This window comes from Acanthochromis polyacanthus, chromosome 14 (genome assembly GCF_021347895.1).
Source record: "Acanthochromis polyacanthus isolate Apoly-LR-REF ecotype Palm Island chromosome 14, KAUST_Apoly_ChrSc, whole genome shotgun sequence".
NCBI classification, from domain to species: Eukaryota; Metazoa; Chordata; class Actinopteri; family Pomacentridae; genus Acanthochromis; species Acanthochromis polyacanthus.
This window is the reverse complement of record NC_067126.1, coordinates 34,619,966-34,633,628: the sequence shown is the minus strand read 5'-3', so window position 1 is coordinate 34,633,628 and position 13,663 is coordinate 34,619,966. Positions and strand designations below refer to the sequence as shown.

Here is a 13,663-nt window from a genome sequence, read left to right as displayed (position 1 = left end):
TTCCCAACTGAGCCCTCCAGGGTTATTCCATATGTGCCAAATTACAATGAGGCGAGGTGCAGAGGAGGATAGTGTTCCATGGGTGCAACGGATACAATCTGATAACGCAGCTCATTATCTGACTATCCATCATGAAAGTTACAATTAAAAGTCTGCGGCGCACAGGTATACAATGACATCATTAATCACAAAACACATGCTGTGCACACGCAGGCGCACACATCAGAAACACACATACACATGAATGCACACACACACGTTCGTAAACCAAAATGATGCCTTCACACAGTCATAAATCCTGTGAACGGCAATAACTGTGGATTGTTTGTTATTCTCCAGATGAAATATTTCTACAGGTTATCACATTTAGCATTACCAATTATTTTGTAGTGAGTAATAAAAGCCCTACTTCAGTGGGCTCCTGGTTGACTGCATTAGCTTGAAGTAAACTAGGCAGCAACTAATGATTATTTTCATTATTATTGCTATATTATGATAATAGATGTGATCTTTCAATTATTTTTTTGATTAGACAATTAATTGCTTTGTCTATAAAATGTCAGAAAATAATGAGAGGTGCCCACGGGAATTTCCCAAAGCCCAGTACGATGATGTATTCAAACCGTCTCATTTTCTCAACAGTCCAGATTCAAAAATATTCAGATTACAGTCAGCCATAAAGAAGAGCAGTGAATTACGACAAACTGTAGTGAAGTGACGGTTACACCTCCAGTCAGCATCATGGTGGACAATTGAGATCAAATGAAAACCAGGTTGGAATGCAGACAAAATACAAATGGAAACAAAATGAATAACTGTACATCTATAGTCTGTCTACTTCCTTGTCGTCTGATCTAAATTAAGGTATTTGTGGATGTGTTGACTAATTTACCTCTTCACTGGCTGATCCTCCTCCTTGCCCACCGGCTCGGGCCTCTCGCCAAGTGGTGGGCTGCTTCCCAAGTTGTTGAGGAGGCTATTGCCATGGCAGCGCAGTCGGTCGCTCTCTCGCGCAATATCGGACGCGTTTTGGATGACCAGCTGGTCGTAGGTTCGCAGCCCCATGTCTTCGGCCCCCTGCAGGAAACGCTGCACACTGCACTCCTCTTTGTGCTGCAAGGACAGCCTGCGATGGACCCGCTGTCGGGCCAGCCAGCCTCGAACCACTGAGAGATGAAGACATCAGAGGTGTGAAAGACTGACAGACACTCTCTAAAAGAACATGACGGTTTGTCATTTTGATATTACCTTTCTGGCAGGTGATGATCTTTTTATGAAACTGGTAGCAGCGGTCATTGAGCTGGTCTGCCTGCCAGTACCTCAGGAACACTTTGCTGCTGCCCATCTAAACACAAAACAAGTACACATGGTTGTTCAGTCCATTGCCATCAGCTTCAAAGAGCTGTGAGGCTGTTGGAAACCTCAGATGAATGTGATTTGCTAGTTGGGAGTTGGGAGATCGGTGATGCAGCAGTGATTTATGATAATAGGTGGGTGTGGAGCGTGGACAGGGTGCGGGTTTGCATGTTGATAGTGCATTCACTTCCTGGATTTAGGGGCCATTCGGGTGGCGGCAGAGGTCACTCTTTTACAAGGTGTACAGAGCTGCGAGGGAGAGGGGGGACATACTTCCACTTGACAGCACCATTCATTCCAACACATGCTACTTGTAGGAGTAATGTGTGTGTGTGTGTGTGTGTGTGTGTGTGTGTGTGTGTGTGTGTGTGTGTGTGTGTGTGTGTGTGTGTGTGTGTGTGTGTGAAGCAGGGCTGCATGAAAAGTGTCTGCAGGGCATTGTGGAGGACTGCGTATGTTGTATGACCCCGCAGGTCACACACTCAGACACAACAGCAGTCTGGCAGACAGGCCAGCGAAGGGGGGGTGTCCATGCTGCCTTGTGTGTGTGTTGCATGTGAGCAGAATTATGATGAGGTGGGACAGCTGGAACGAGTTGTCAAGATTCCATGGGGTCTTTCAAACAGAGGGGTCAGGGATTAAGTCATTTGGCCAACCTTTTGTTATCGATGGAGACAGAAAAAGAAGCAGGACACAAACACACCTGCCATCCTTGCAGCTTCGACTGCTGCAGGACCGAGCGACACCTCTCCTCAGGCGACAATTTTTTCTTGTCTCCCAAAGTTGGAACCACAAGGTCTTTATATCTGGTTAAAAAAAAAAAAAAAGCAAGAAAACATTAGAGCTGTGGGATGAACGTGCTGAACCAAAAATAAATTTGGACGAGACAGAGTGTCGGCCTCTTTTGGAAACAATGGGTTCAAAGGTTAGCGAGGTCATACGGCAGACCAACCAAACAGCATCTGTTCCTATTGGTGTTGTCCTGGGCAACCGTTGCTATGAATGGTCAGCTGGATTGAGTCAGTGGTTTGTTTGTGCCTCGCATCGTGGGGGAGAAAACAGACAGAGAGCTAGGCCGATTTCACAGACAGAAAACACTATATGTAGCTATTTATCTATCTAACTGTTGATGTTTTTACATATGGTGGCAATCCTGAATGTGTGAATAAATGAGGAGTTGCTTGATTTGAATTTTGCAGATAAGGTTAAAAATGATCTACGTTAAAACATATTGCTGGTGTCTAATTAAAGGATGTTAAAATGCCTGACAAAATGGTGTAACTGGAAGCAAGTAGTGGTGTGTACTTCCCGTAGTAGTCATGATATCATTCATTTGCATTGCTCCACTCTGTCATGCTGGGTGTGGCGATAGTGATGGAGGCGTGTTGTAAATATTCTATCTGCGCTGTGCAGCTCTGACAGCTCAGAGCATCACCACTTCTAACAGACTACTGGCTGATAAATCTCCTGGAACAGGTCGTATATGTCACTAATAATATTATACTGATTAGAAAAAATAGAACAGAAAGTCTGGTACTATAAACTACTTGAATTCTAACTAGACAATAAATTTATTCATCTACAATTACATGAAGGTGGAGATGCTTAATATACAGCAAATAGGTTAATTGTATTGTATTGCTTAATTCTGTGGCTTCACTGATAAATCACCCTGCTAAACTTTCACTGTCAAATTATATTTGCATTTAAAAAAAAAAAAAAGAAATATGTCGGCTACAGTATGTGTGCACAGAAGGTTTAAAAGTTGGAGCTGTCTGACTTCATGGACCATTAAAATGATTTTTTTGCTTTGTTTTTATTGCCAAGGTGTATACCGTATAAACTAGAACATATGTTGAATTTCCATAGTAGCTCAGACATTACTAATAGCATTAATAATGGCTCTCTGTCCAGTGAAACTGAAGTAGCTAAATGAAATTCAGCCACCGTTCTATTCAATATTATTACTCTGACAAGTTTAATTTGTTGCACATTTCTGAAAAAGGCTTTTGCAACAATAATTGCCAAAATAAATACCGCAACACACTGTTGACATGTTTTCAACTATTAAATCATACAAAATTAAACTATAGCTACATTATCATATATTCCGGGAGTTAAGATACATATGATAGAGCCTCACATGGTAAAAATAAAAATGAAATAACAGGTTATTTGATAACAAAATGTACATTCGCTTTTATTTTGTATGCATGAAGTTTTACTGACGTATGTTTGATTAGCTTGTCCAGCAACAGATGAATCACAGTGTTACTCATATTACTATGATTGCTATATATTACTACATTGCAGTGAGGTTTATGCGATCATTGGTAGACATGGTTGGTACAGGGGCAACCCACGCAGGTCAATATGTTAAAGCGTCTCATATCTTTGGCTTTGCCAAGTCGCATTGTGGCTCGAGCCCCTTTTGCATAATATTTCAGCCATCGATTCTGGAATTTATTTGGGAATATTTAAAAGTGTGCCATATGTGCACAGATCAATCAGCAATTCTGACATTTTCCAAACTAAATAATAATGTTGGTTAAAGAAAATGTGAAAAACGATATCTGTTGTTCAGCTTATTTTCTCAGTCAGTCTTCAGCTGTCGGTGAGAGCTGAAGACTGACTGATGTTACACGTCATATGAGGCAAATATAACAAGCAGATGGCTGGAAACATAAACCACTTGTGTTGTCAATAGTGAGTAAGTGAGTGCACGTGAATGTGAGATGTTTGATTTGCAGAAGTGGGCTCTGTCTGAACTCTCCCTAACCCTCTCTCTGTATGGTAATACCAGTCCTGCAGACAGCACACACTGTCCCCCCGGGCTCATAAAACACAAAGGAACTCTGTAAACCCATGACCTCTCCTATGAGGATATGAAAACTATCGATGGTTACTGCTTTTACAAGACCCACGGGGGCTTCACGTGGAGTCAAAGAAGTGAAATAACCCCTTTGATAAGAGTTTAAATGGAGGGCTACATGATTCAGTGTGACCGAAAGGCCATCACTGACCCTGTGATTTAGCGGAGTTGGTAATGGTGATGCATCTTTAATTTAAACTCTCACTTCTGCTCTGAAGCTGCTCCTCAGACAAACTATCATTTTCTCAAACATCTGAGTCTACTGACATTGTTCATTCTCGGATATTTACCCACACTGGTCTGACTAAATGATGAATATTCTCCTGCTGGTAATTTAAAAACCTAGAAATGTCAGCGGCAGGTTTTGAAAAGACACTTTGCAATATAAAAACATGACCTATGTGCTCGTAAACTGCATTTCTGACCTGCTCTGTAAATACTGATGCATCCTCTCCATTCACTTTCTAAGAGTTCAGAACTAAAAAGAGCAACACACATGGAGAGCTGGGATTTGAACAAATAAGGTTCAAGTGGTTGTATTTGACCTTACACATTGGCGGAAAATAAACCCGGCCACAAAACACATAGTGTATCATAAAAGACAAATAAAAGCAACAGTAAAATAGCTTTCCTCATAAATCACTCTGGTTACCAGGACACTAATGTGATTTGCTTCAGGCAGCCACTACAACTTGGTGAAGAGGCCTGTGTGGCTCCAGTGCGCAAGTGTGCGTCTGCATATACACACTGGTCTGTTTGTGTTGAGGAGAATATGACAGCGTTAAGATTAATGGCTGATTTATTGCCCTGTCTTTTTGATTAGTCAAGGGCCAGAGCCCATTTTGAGTGAGCGACAAATGGAAAGAGAAAAACAAAGAATACGGAACAAAATTGAGATTAGCCCATGTGCACGAGAGAAATGGAGAAGGGGAAAAAAAAGATTGACTGAAGTGAAAGGACTGAAAGGCAGAAAGAAATAGAAAATACTTGGAATAAAGGAAGAAAGATGAGAGAAGAAAAATACCAGAAGAGAGAAAGCATGTGAGGAAAGAATGAAATCAAGTGAGAAAGAGCTCTGTGAAGACAACAGTGTAAGTCAACCCCCGCTCTGCAGCAGCTCCCTTCTTTGGCCGAAGCTATGTTCATTCATTGGTCGTGTCTGTGTTGAGCCCAGCGGAGGAGAGCGAGGGAGATGAATGGCACTTGGGCTGGGCTGACGGGTGTCTGTGGCAGCCACTTCAGTTAAGCACGCTTTAATGTATAAACAGCAGAACAGAGACAAAAGCCGCACACAAAAAGAGCCATTTGTATGAACACAAAACACAAGTACGCTGATCATTGCTGGGCAGTAATGCAATTCTGATGGGAGCATAACAGCAATTTGATGCCTTTTTCAGTAGGGAGTAGGATTAGAATTTGAAATTCAACAATTAAGTCATATTTGCTCAGTAACGCACTGTGTAGCTTCTAAGGTTCAGCTTGTTTTTATCAGGAAATCGATGGGGAGGGTTGATAACAGTTCCATCTCTGGGTGTTTGCTGAATAGACTGGTTCGGGTCACATCGGCTTGGTGCAGGGGCTGGAGGGAATGCTTCAATTAAATTAAAAGTGGTCATAAAATCATGTTGTGTCATCTTAAAGCTGCTGTCCGGAGTTTGAATCGCAGCGTCTCCCAAAACACTGTTGGTCCCTCCCTCTGATTTCGCCCCTTTATTTGTGCACGCGCGCAGTACGTGAGGAGTGCCCGGAGTGCTGCAGCATCTCGCCTGTTGTGCTGTTTTCCCCTCTTCTACATTTAGTACATTTAGTAAATAATAAAGGAATTACGTTAGAATGCTGTATTGAGTCTAACTTGTCCTAATACCAAAATAACATGAATCTGCTAGGACGAACGAGTAAAGTTTCAATATGTGATTACACTCGTGTATCCCTCTCGATGACGTTGTTTATCAAACTTAGTGCATTTACGCGTGTATATGTGTTACATTGTTTATTTATTTCTATCTAGAGTTCAGAATTGCATGACTCCTCTGACGAAGAGTATGTCCCAGACGCCCCAACATCTTCCTCCAGAGGTCGGGCATCTAAACGAAGCCGTCAGGCGGGCTATGGAGGCCGTGGTCGGGGAGCGACGCGAGCACCCCGAGCCAAAAAACGTCCTGCAGTCTCTTGGCCTGACAAGCCGTGGGATTGGTAACTTTTCTGGAAGTTGCTGAGCCCTGATGCTCTCTCCTCCACAAGCAAAACAAATGTGCGCGCGGTTGCGTAGTGCGTAGCTCGCCCACCTCTGCATGGGCTTGCTTGCTGTGCGCGTAACCGTTGATTGACAGCATGACAAAGCTGAAGCTCGAACTTGATTGGTCGGCAGCGACCGGCGCTTTTTGGAATAACATGGGGGTCTATGAGAGGAAGGCGGAGCTCAGGAATAAATTTTCATATCGCGTTATACTAACTTTATGTTATAGTATTGAACTTGACTAACACATTTAAGCTTTGTTAAAAAATGATACATAAATTGAAAACAAACGGAAACTCCGGACAGCAGCTTTAACTACAGCCTACAAGTAGATATAACCAAGGCTTTATGCACAGTTAAAACGGGACTTCCTGTCTGTGTGCAGAAACTGGGGCTGAAATGTTTCTGCACATTAAATTCAGAGGAATCTGGGGTTCATACAGTTGCAGTTCCTTTTAACAGAGTTGGTTACATAAAGTAGTAGGCGATTTAACTAATGTTTTTCACTATTAATTAATCAGCAGTATAAAGTCTTTAGTTTGTAACATATATCAGTAACGTATTACATTTTTCAAGTAATTTACCACACACTGACAGTTTCTGTATTGTATCGCTTTCTGCTGTTCCTTTAAAATACAAAAAAGTATTCACCTGTTCTCTGATTAAACATTTACAAGTGGGAGTTCTACAAAGCTAAAGGTACACTACTGTTCAAATGTTTGGGGCCACGCAGATGATTTCATGTTTTCCATGAAAACTCACACTTTTATTCCTGTGCTAACATAACTGAACAAGGGATTTCTAATCATCAATGAGCCTTTCAGCACCATTAGCTAACACAATGTAGCATTAGAACACAGGAGTGATGGTTGCTGGAAATGTTCCTCTGTACCCCTATGGAGATATTCCATTAAAAACCAGCCGATTACAGCTAAAATAATCATTTACCACATTAACAATGTCTGGACTGTATTCCTGATTAATTTAATGTTATCTTCATCTAAAAAAAAATGCCTTTCTTTCAAAAATAAGGACATTTCTCAGTGACCCCAAACTTTTGAACAGTAGTGTATGTCTTTTCTTTTTTCTTTTGCTCATCTTGAATGTGGAGAGTGTGAATTCTCTGCACAAGGTCAAACACGTTTCCGGTTGTATTTGGTCAGGTTTGCATGTTGTGTCCGATCCAGTTTGTGGCATTTATGCACCAAACAGGTTGGATAGCAACAGTATAAATGACATGTACACAAGGGGCCAAAATGAGTTTCTCAGAGTGGAGTCTCTGCATCTTCACATCGAAAGGAGCCAGTTGAGACGGTTTGGGCTTCTGATTAGGATGCCTCCTGGAAGCATTCCTCTGGAGGTTTTTGCTCTCTCAAGTGGGAAGAGACCCCGAAATCACTGGAGAAATTTCATATTCCATCTCACCTTGGATTCCCCTGGAGGAACTGGAAGGCATAGACTGGGAGAGAGATGTCTAGAAAGACCCGCTTCGTCTGGTGATACCGTGACATGACTCCAGATAAGAAAATGGATGGATGGATGAATTTTGAATGTCATTCAGTGACAGAACGGGGCAGCTTATAACAGCAGTCTGTCACATAAAACAGAACCACTTTGCTCCCCAGTGGCCAGAGTGCTGCTATCAATGCTGTCCTGGGTCATTTCTACTAGTTAATTAGACCCAATTCCCAATCTCCACCCTAAATCCTGAGCACTGAACCATCACAGACCTCAGTGAGAACTCCTGGTAAAAGTGTGAGAGGCTGCGAGGGCTTGAAATGGTAAAAACAGGAATAGCAGTTTGTGACATATCACATTACCATGACTACATCAAAGTATGTTTCATATTACCGTGGGACTTTTTTTTTTGTTTGTTTTTCTTCACAGCCTTGGGGTTCATTATCATGCCATCTTAGATGAAAAAGTATATAGAGTTCCAGCTTTGAATTATCAGTGAGTCTATTGTTTTTTATGCTTTGGGGCTTCCCCTGGTAACCTAGCATTTAACATTATAACACTATGAACCATGAGTAATTCCCTCAAGCAAAGTCTGCAGAAATGCTCCATGCACCCGGTGATCTGATAGCGGGACACTGACAGCTGTCATGAATTCAATGGGAACACACTTCAAAGTCTCTGAGTCATGAGTGTGGACTTTGGGATTGAACCATATAGGGGGTCTTACAGCCTCTGCAAGTCAAGAGGGTGATTTAGGTTCCAGTGTGGAGGAAGTGTACCACAAAAAAAAAAACAAGCAACCACCATACCATCACACTGTCTGTTGGACAATAGAGCTCCACTTTGGTACATTATTTGTCCACTTCTGGGTCACCTCCAGTCCAGAGACAGCTGCCATGGAGGAATACATCAAAGAGGTTCTGGAGGTGGGGTTTATGCATCCACCACTTCACCAGCTGGTGCAGGTTTCCTCTTTGTTGATGTAAATTATGCTTCTCTCCATCCATACACTAAATATCATCCTCTATAGAATATCAATGAGCTGCTTGGGCACCCTACATCTTGGCTCTAGATTTGAACATCTGTGGGGTGATAACATTTTGGTTTATTAAAATCAACCTCCGCAGCATTAGGAGGGAGAAAAAGTGGAAGCTGCTTTAGATTTCAGATTGGTTAATGACCCAGCTGTATTTTGGGCCTGGGGGACTTATGTTCGTCACAAAATTTTAAGTTTATTTTAAGCACATTGTCTTGATGATCAAATCATTAAAGCACATACTACAGTGCCTATTGACAGCATATAAAACAAACACACTATTGCCACACTTTTTTTCTCTCACGAGTGTCATCCCATGGTCACTCCTGTCATGCCCAGCCCAGCAACAGTTTCTCCTTTCTGGCAACCAGTTGGCCCTTGTAGTGCTCAGTTATCCGCTGGTTTCTACCTACCACTAACATGGAGATTATCATACAACATATGGCTGCCTAAAACTATCACAAACGGCTTAACAAACACAGTCTCGGCAGCAATGCTTCAATTACAGCTTGAACAATGACAGTGTGGACTCTAAAGGAATGATGAAAAAACGCACAAAGGAGGCTTATGGATTGACGAGACGACAATCTATAATAAATTCACTTTATCATTTGACATGAATCTGCTTCTCCAGATTCAATTCACTGTTCAGGTTTTCAATCACGAAGGACTTATCAGAGCTCAAACACACTTGTGTGTATGTTTCAGCAAAACGTCGTACCTATAGAAGTGTTTGTGTAGCTGCTTTCTCTTTTTTCATTGCCTTTACTAGTCAAGTATTGCCTCTCAGTCCAAATGAAAAATAATTTGGGACCACATGTCTGACCAGAAATTCTAAACAAATTATACTATGAGCCAAAGCCTTGGATTTTCCTCAGAATTAAAATGCTTCATCCCCTCTGATTTAATTTGAACAATTAAGAGAAGTCTTTCTGCTTAAACGTCTGTATTAATAAAAGCAATAAAAAGGATCTTTATTCATTGTACCTTTTCGTAAAGTTTGGGACACGAGGAGAAGATTATTTTTTTTTTTTACTGTGTAGTGTGTGTGTGTGTGTGTGTGTGTGTGTGTGTGTGTGTGTGTGTGTGTGTGTGTGTGTGTGTGTGTGGTGATGTGATGATGTTTACAGCAGAGTAGTGGAAACTTTTGGGGGATCATGTGACCAGCTTTGTCGTTTCTTATTATCTGGCAGGAATGTTCATGTTAATCCCTTTATCCTCAAAAAGAGAGGGAGTGAGAGGCCGAGAGACAGACTGAGGATGGGAGGAAGAGAGAGAGAGACTTAGAGCTAAATCCTCCCAGTATTCTGGTGGTTCTCAGAATCAGATGAACAAGTAGAGGAAGACTGAGACAAATAGGAAAAAAACTAGTAGGGATAGGAAGTGAGATAGAGGAATGGAGAAGAGGTGGCACAGCAGAATCTCATCATTTTCTCTGCTTCAACAAAAAAGGGGAAACCAGTGACACACACACACACACACACACACACACAAATAAAAGGTATAAGGATAGTGAGGAGGAGTGAATTTAAGGAGGGTAAAAGCGATATGCCTCTTTGCGGGAAAGCTGGGAACACAGTGAAAGAATCAAGAAAGCAGGTGATGGGGCGTAACAATGTCAAAAATTTAAATGCAGGACAAAGTGACCTTACACACAACTGACTGGTTAATGCCTGTGTGTCAGGCTGACACGGGAAATGTGATAGTGGCAGTCATCAGCAGCAACAGTCTCCCATCGCAATCACCAAAAAAAAAAAAAGGACATTCAAGGTCAAATTGCACTTCTAACAATAAAGGTTGCTGTGACTTTTCAATGCTAATGTGTCTGCCCGCTTTTAAGTGCGTGAGCCTGTATCATATATGTCCATGCATTCATTTGCAAATGTAGTGGAGGCACATGCTGTCCAACTTTCAGCTTACTTTGACCCGCTGGGCCTGTCATATAAAAAGAGATGGAGATCACAGTGACCTGCTGGGAGCGTAATGCATCTGAATAACTGAGATCAGCGAGACAAGACAAAGACAAGAAACAGAGCAATGCATCATCTTTAAGACCTTTCTGTTAAACAAGAAGCTGAGAGAGAAGTTAATGAATCAGCACACAGCATATTAATTATACAACTGCTGCACTGACCTGCTGAGAAAGCCTGGGAAGGACAGGCGGACGGGGTATCCATAACGGATCATGCGCACCATCTCCAGCACCCCGATGTACTGCAGCTGGGTAGACACATGGAAGCTGTCAAAACTGTCCGGCTGACCGGTGGAGTTGGGGCGCACACACTCCACGAAATGGGGAGTACAAGCCTGTAGCTTACTGATCATCTCTGACAGCGAGTTCTGGAAGAGGAGGAAGGAGAGAGAAACAGTCAAAGGCAGTCTCTGGTAATTTTACAACCAAATGGGCAACACGTTGTACTCAAATTAACATTTGTTTGGTTTGGGTCAGAAGAGCTCTGTGGCTGTTTGTGCATGGTAAATGTAGAACAATATGTGTGTAAACATGGGTGTGTGGCTCTTATCTGCAAGTCAAAGAAAGAAAGAAAGAAAGAAAGAAGAAACGGAGGCAATTAAAGATGATAGCAGGTACAAAGCCAGAAACTCACTTAAGGACTTAATTACTCACAGCTCCAAGCATAATTATCTTTTCATTTGAAGCAATTATCACCTTTACCTAAAAATTGAGGGTGAGAAAGTTTTAAGCACTTTCAAGCAGTGTCATCAGGAAGGTGTCCCAAAGTCATTCTGCAGCATGACAACAACCCAAACTTACAGCCAAATTCACAGAGCAATATCAAGAGTGGCAAACTGTCATGGCATCATTTCTAAAGCATTCACACCTTAACTTTTAATGCCTGCAATTCTCATACTGCGATGCGTATAAACCCTTCTGTCCTCCGTTTAGCTTTAGGGCTTAAACTTAAAATAAAGAGGTGATGGCACCCATAAAAAACCAACAACACATATTCGACGTAACCGTGTGTGGATGAAAGGCAGCGTTGCGTCAACTCATCAAACTGAGGGATAGCAGCCAAGTGTGAGTGAAGCCCTCTGGCTTCTTTTGATGTTCTAACTTGATTTGTGAGCTACAGCGACTGAAGTGAAACTACATCATGTTTGTGACAAAGTGCTCTGATTTTTTGGGCGTGCGTTTTGCCTCTAGAGGAAGCAAAAAACACAAAGAGCTCTTTTCTCTTTCTGAGGGTGTGCAAGAGTTTTTCTTCAAACTCCTGAATTCAAAGATGCTGCATCCAAGGTCGCACAGACACATGCACGTAAACACTTACATCTGCGTTCTTGCCACTCCTCGAACTGACGTCAATCTGTGCACTGCATACCCTAAGGTACAATGCTCAATACCTCACAACAACATCAGCATTGCCGTCCTGCCTCCAAACTTACGCATGCTGCACACACACACTCGCACACATATGCGCACACAGCACACAGTGGTTGTTGTTCATTGTTCATTCATTCATGTGGAGGGGTTCATGTTTGGCTTGGTACAGCATCATTCTTCAGCCCACTCTCTCATTCCCTGCCATTCCCTGAGGGACTCGTCGACCACAAGTCCACAACTCTGATTGTGCAACACACTGGTCTCATTCAGACCAAAGGTACTGCTTTTCTGAACCACATTTCAGTTTTCTTGCGTCATCAGTAGACACTGAATTGCTCTCGCTCATCAAACTGAACATTATTGTTACTTTATATAGTCATAAAATCACAGTAGCCTACTGTGAATAGGGTTGTACTGTCGCAAAGGCTGTGACGGCTGTTGTAAAGGATGCATCACTGTAGCTATAGCTTGAATTCACACAAACCCTGGAGTTTCGACATGCACTATATTTGGAATCATGCATGATTTGATCCAGATTCTTGCAGATGCCTGTGTAGAAAACAGATACTCAGAAAGACAAAATGAACAAAGTGGTTTATCCGATTGTCACAAAAACAGCAAACTAAATGTTTATGCTGATTTTTTTGCAGAAGACATACAAAACCCACAGAGCAAGAAACCTGCAGCCGGCAGATTTTGACATTTGTCGTAATTATGCAATGAGAACAGTTCGTACCCTCAGCTGGACAGCTATTGTGATGGGTCCACAACGCTCTAGTCGATGGAGGAAGGAGCTTGAGCCTTTTTTCTTCAAGATCTAGCAACAAGAAGAGATAACAGAGAAATGAAGCAATATTACATAGCTAAGCATCTTCAAATGGTCACTGAGGAGCAAAGAACATGATCAACACATATTATCATCACTTGTGACTGGCGATCAAAGCATAATGAAGCTGTCTTTGATAGTCTGTAGGGTGTTTGTAATCACCCAGTTATGATTCTTCTTATGGTTTCAAGACACTCATGGCATCTACTGTGCTGACCGTCTTACACCCTGTGCATTGCAGCAATATTACCTAATGTTACCGTATAAGGCTGCTGGGACAGATCAGGGAGGTGAACGGGGCCTTATGTAAGCCGCTGCTCTAGATGGCTAATGAGCCACAGAGACAGCAGACAGGACCTCCTGGAGGTTACACAACCAGCAAGCGCTTTTACTCACATATGTGCATTACTTTCTAAAACACTAAGGTAGATCAAATAGAGAGGAAGACACGGAGAGGGGGTGGATGGACCGAACAAGGGAACTCTGTTCATAAAGAATATAGTTATCATGTGTGTCATTTGTGTTTTAATGATTCTATG

At 42.1% G+C, this 13,663-nt stretch overlaps 1 protein-coding gene across 5 annotated transcripts in view; it reads right to left on the bottom strand.

Annotated features, from left to right (window-relative positions):
* Nucleotides 1-13,663, bottom strand: part of myo16 (myosin XVI) — a 113,168-nt gene that overhangs the window by 17,317 nt on the left and 82,188 nt on the right. For all 5 annotated transcript variants that reach the window (XR_007946280.1, XM_051958575.1, XM_051958576.1 and 2 more), the window contains 5 exons: nucleotides 13,035-13,115; nucleotides 11,093-11,298; nucleotides 2,060-2,162; nucleotides 1,249-1,345; nucleotides 893-1,166 (listed from right to left, as the gene is read on the bottom strand). Coding sequence is in view for 4 of the 5 variants with exons in the window: in XM_051958575.1 (XP_051814535.1) it covers nucleotides 893-1,166; nucleotides 1,249-1,345; nucleotides 2,060-2,162; nucleotides 11,093-11,298; nucleotides 13,035-13,115 (761 nt within the window). In the remaining variant the exon portion in view is untranslated. The remainder of the gene's footprint in view (nucleotides 1-892; nucleotides 1,167-1,248; nucleotides 1,346-2,059; nucleotides 2,163-11,092; nucleotides 11,299-13,034; nucleotides 13,116-13,663) is intronic.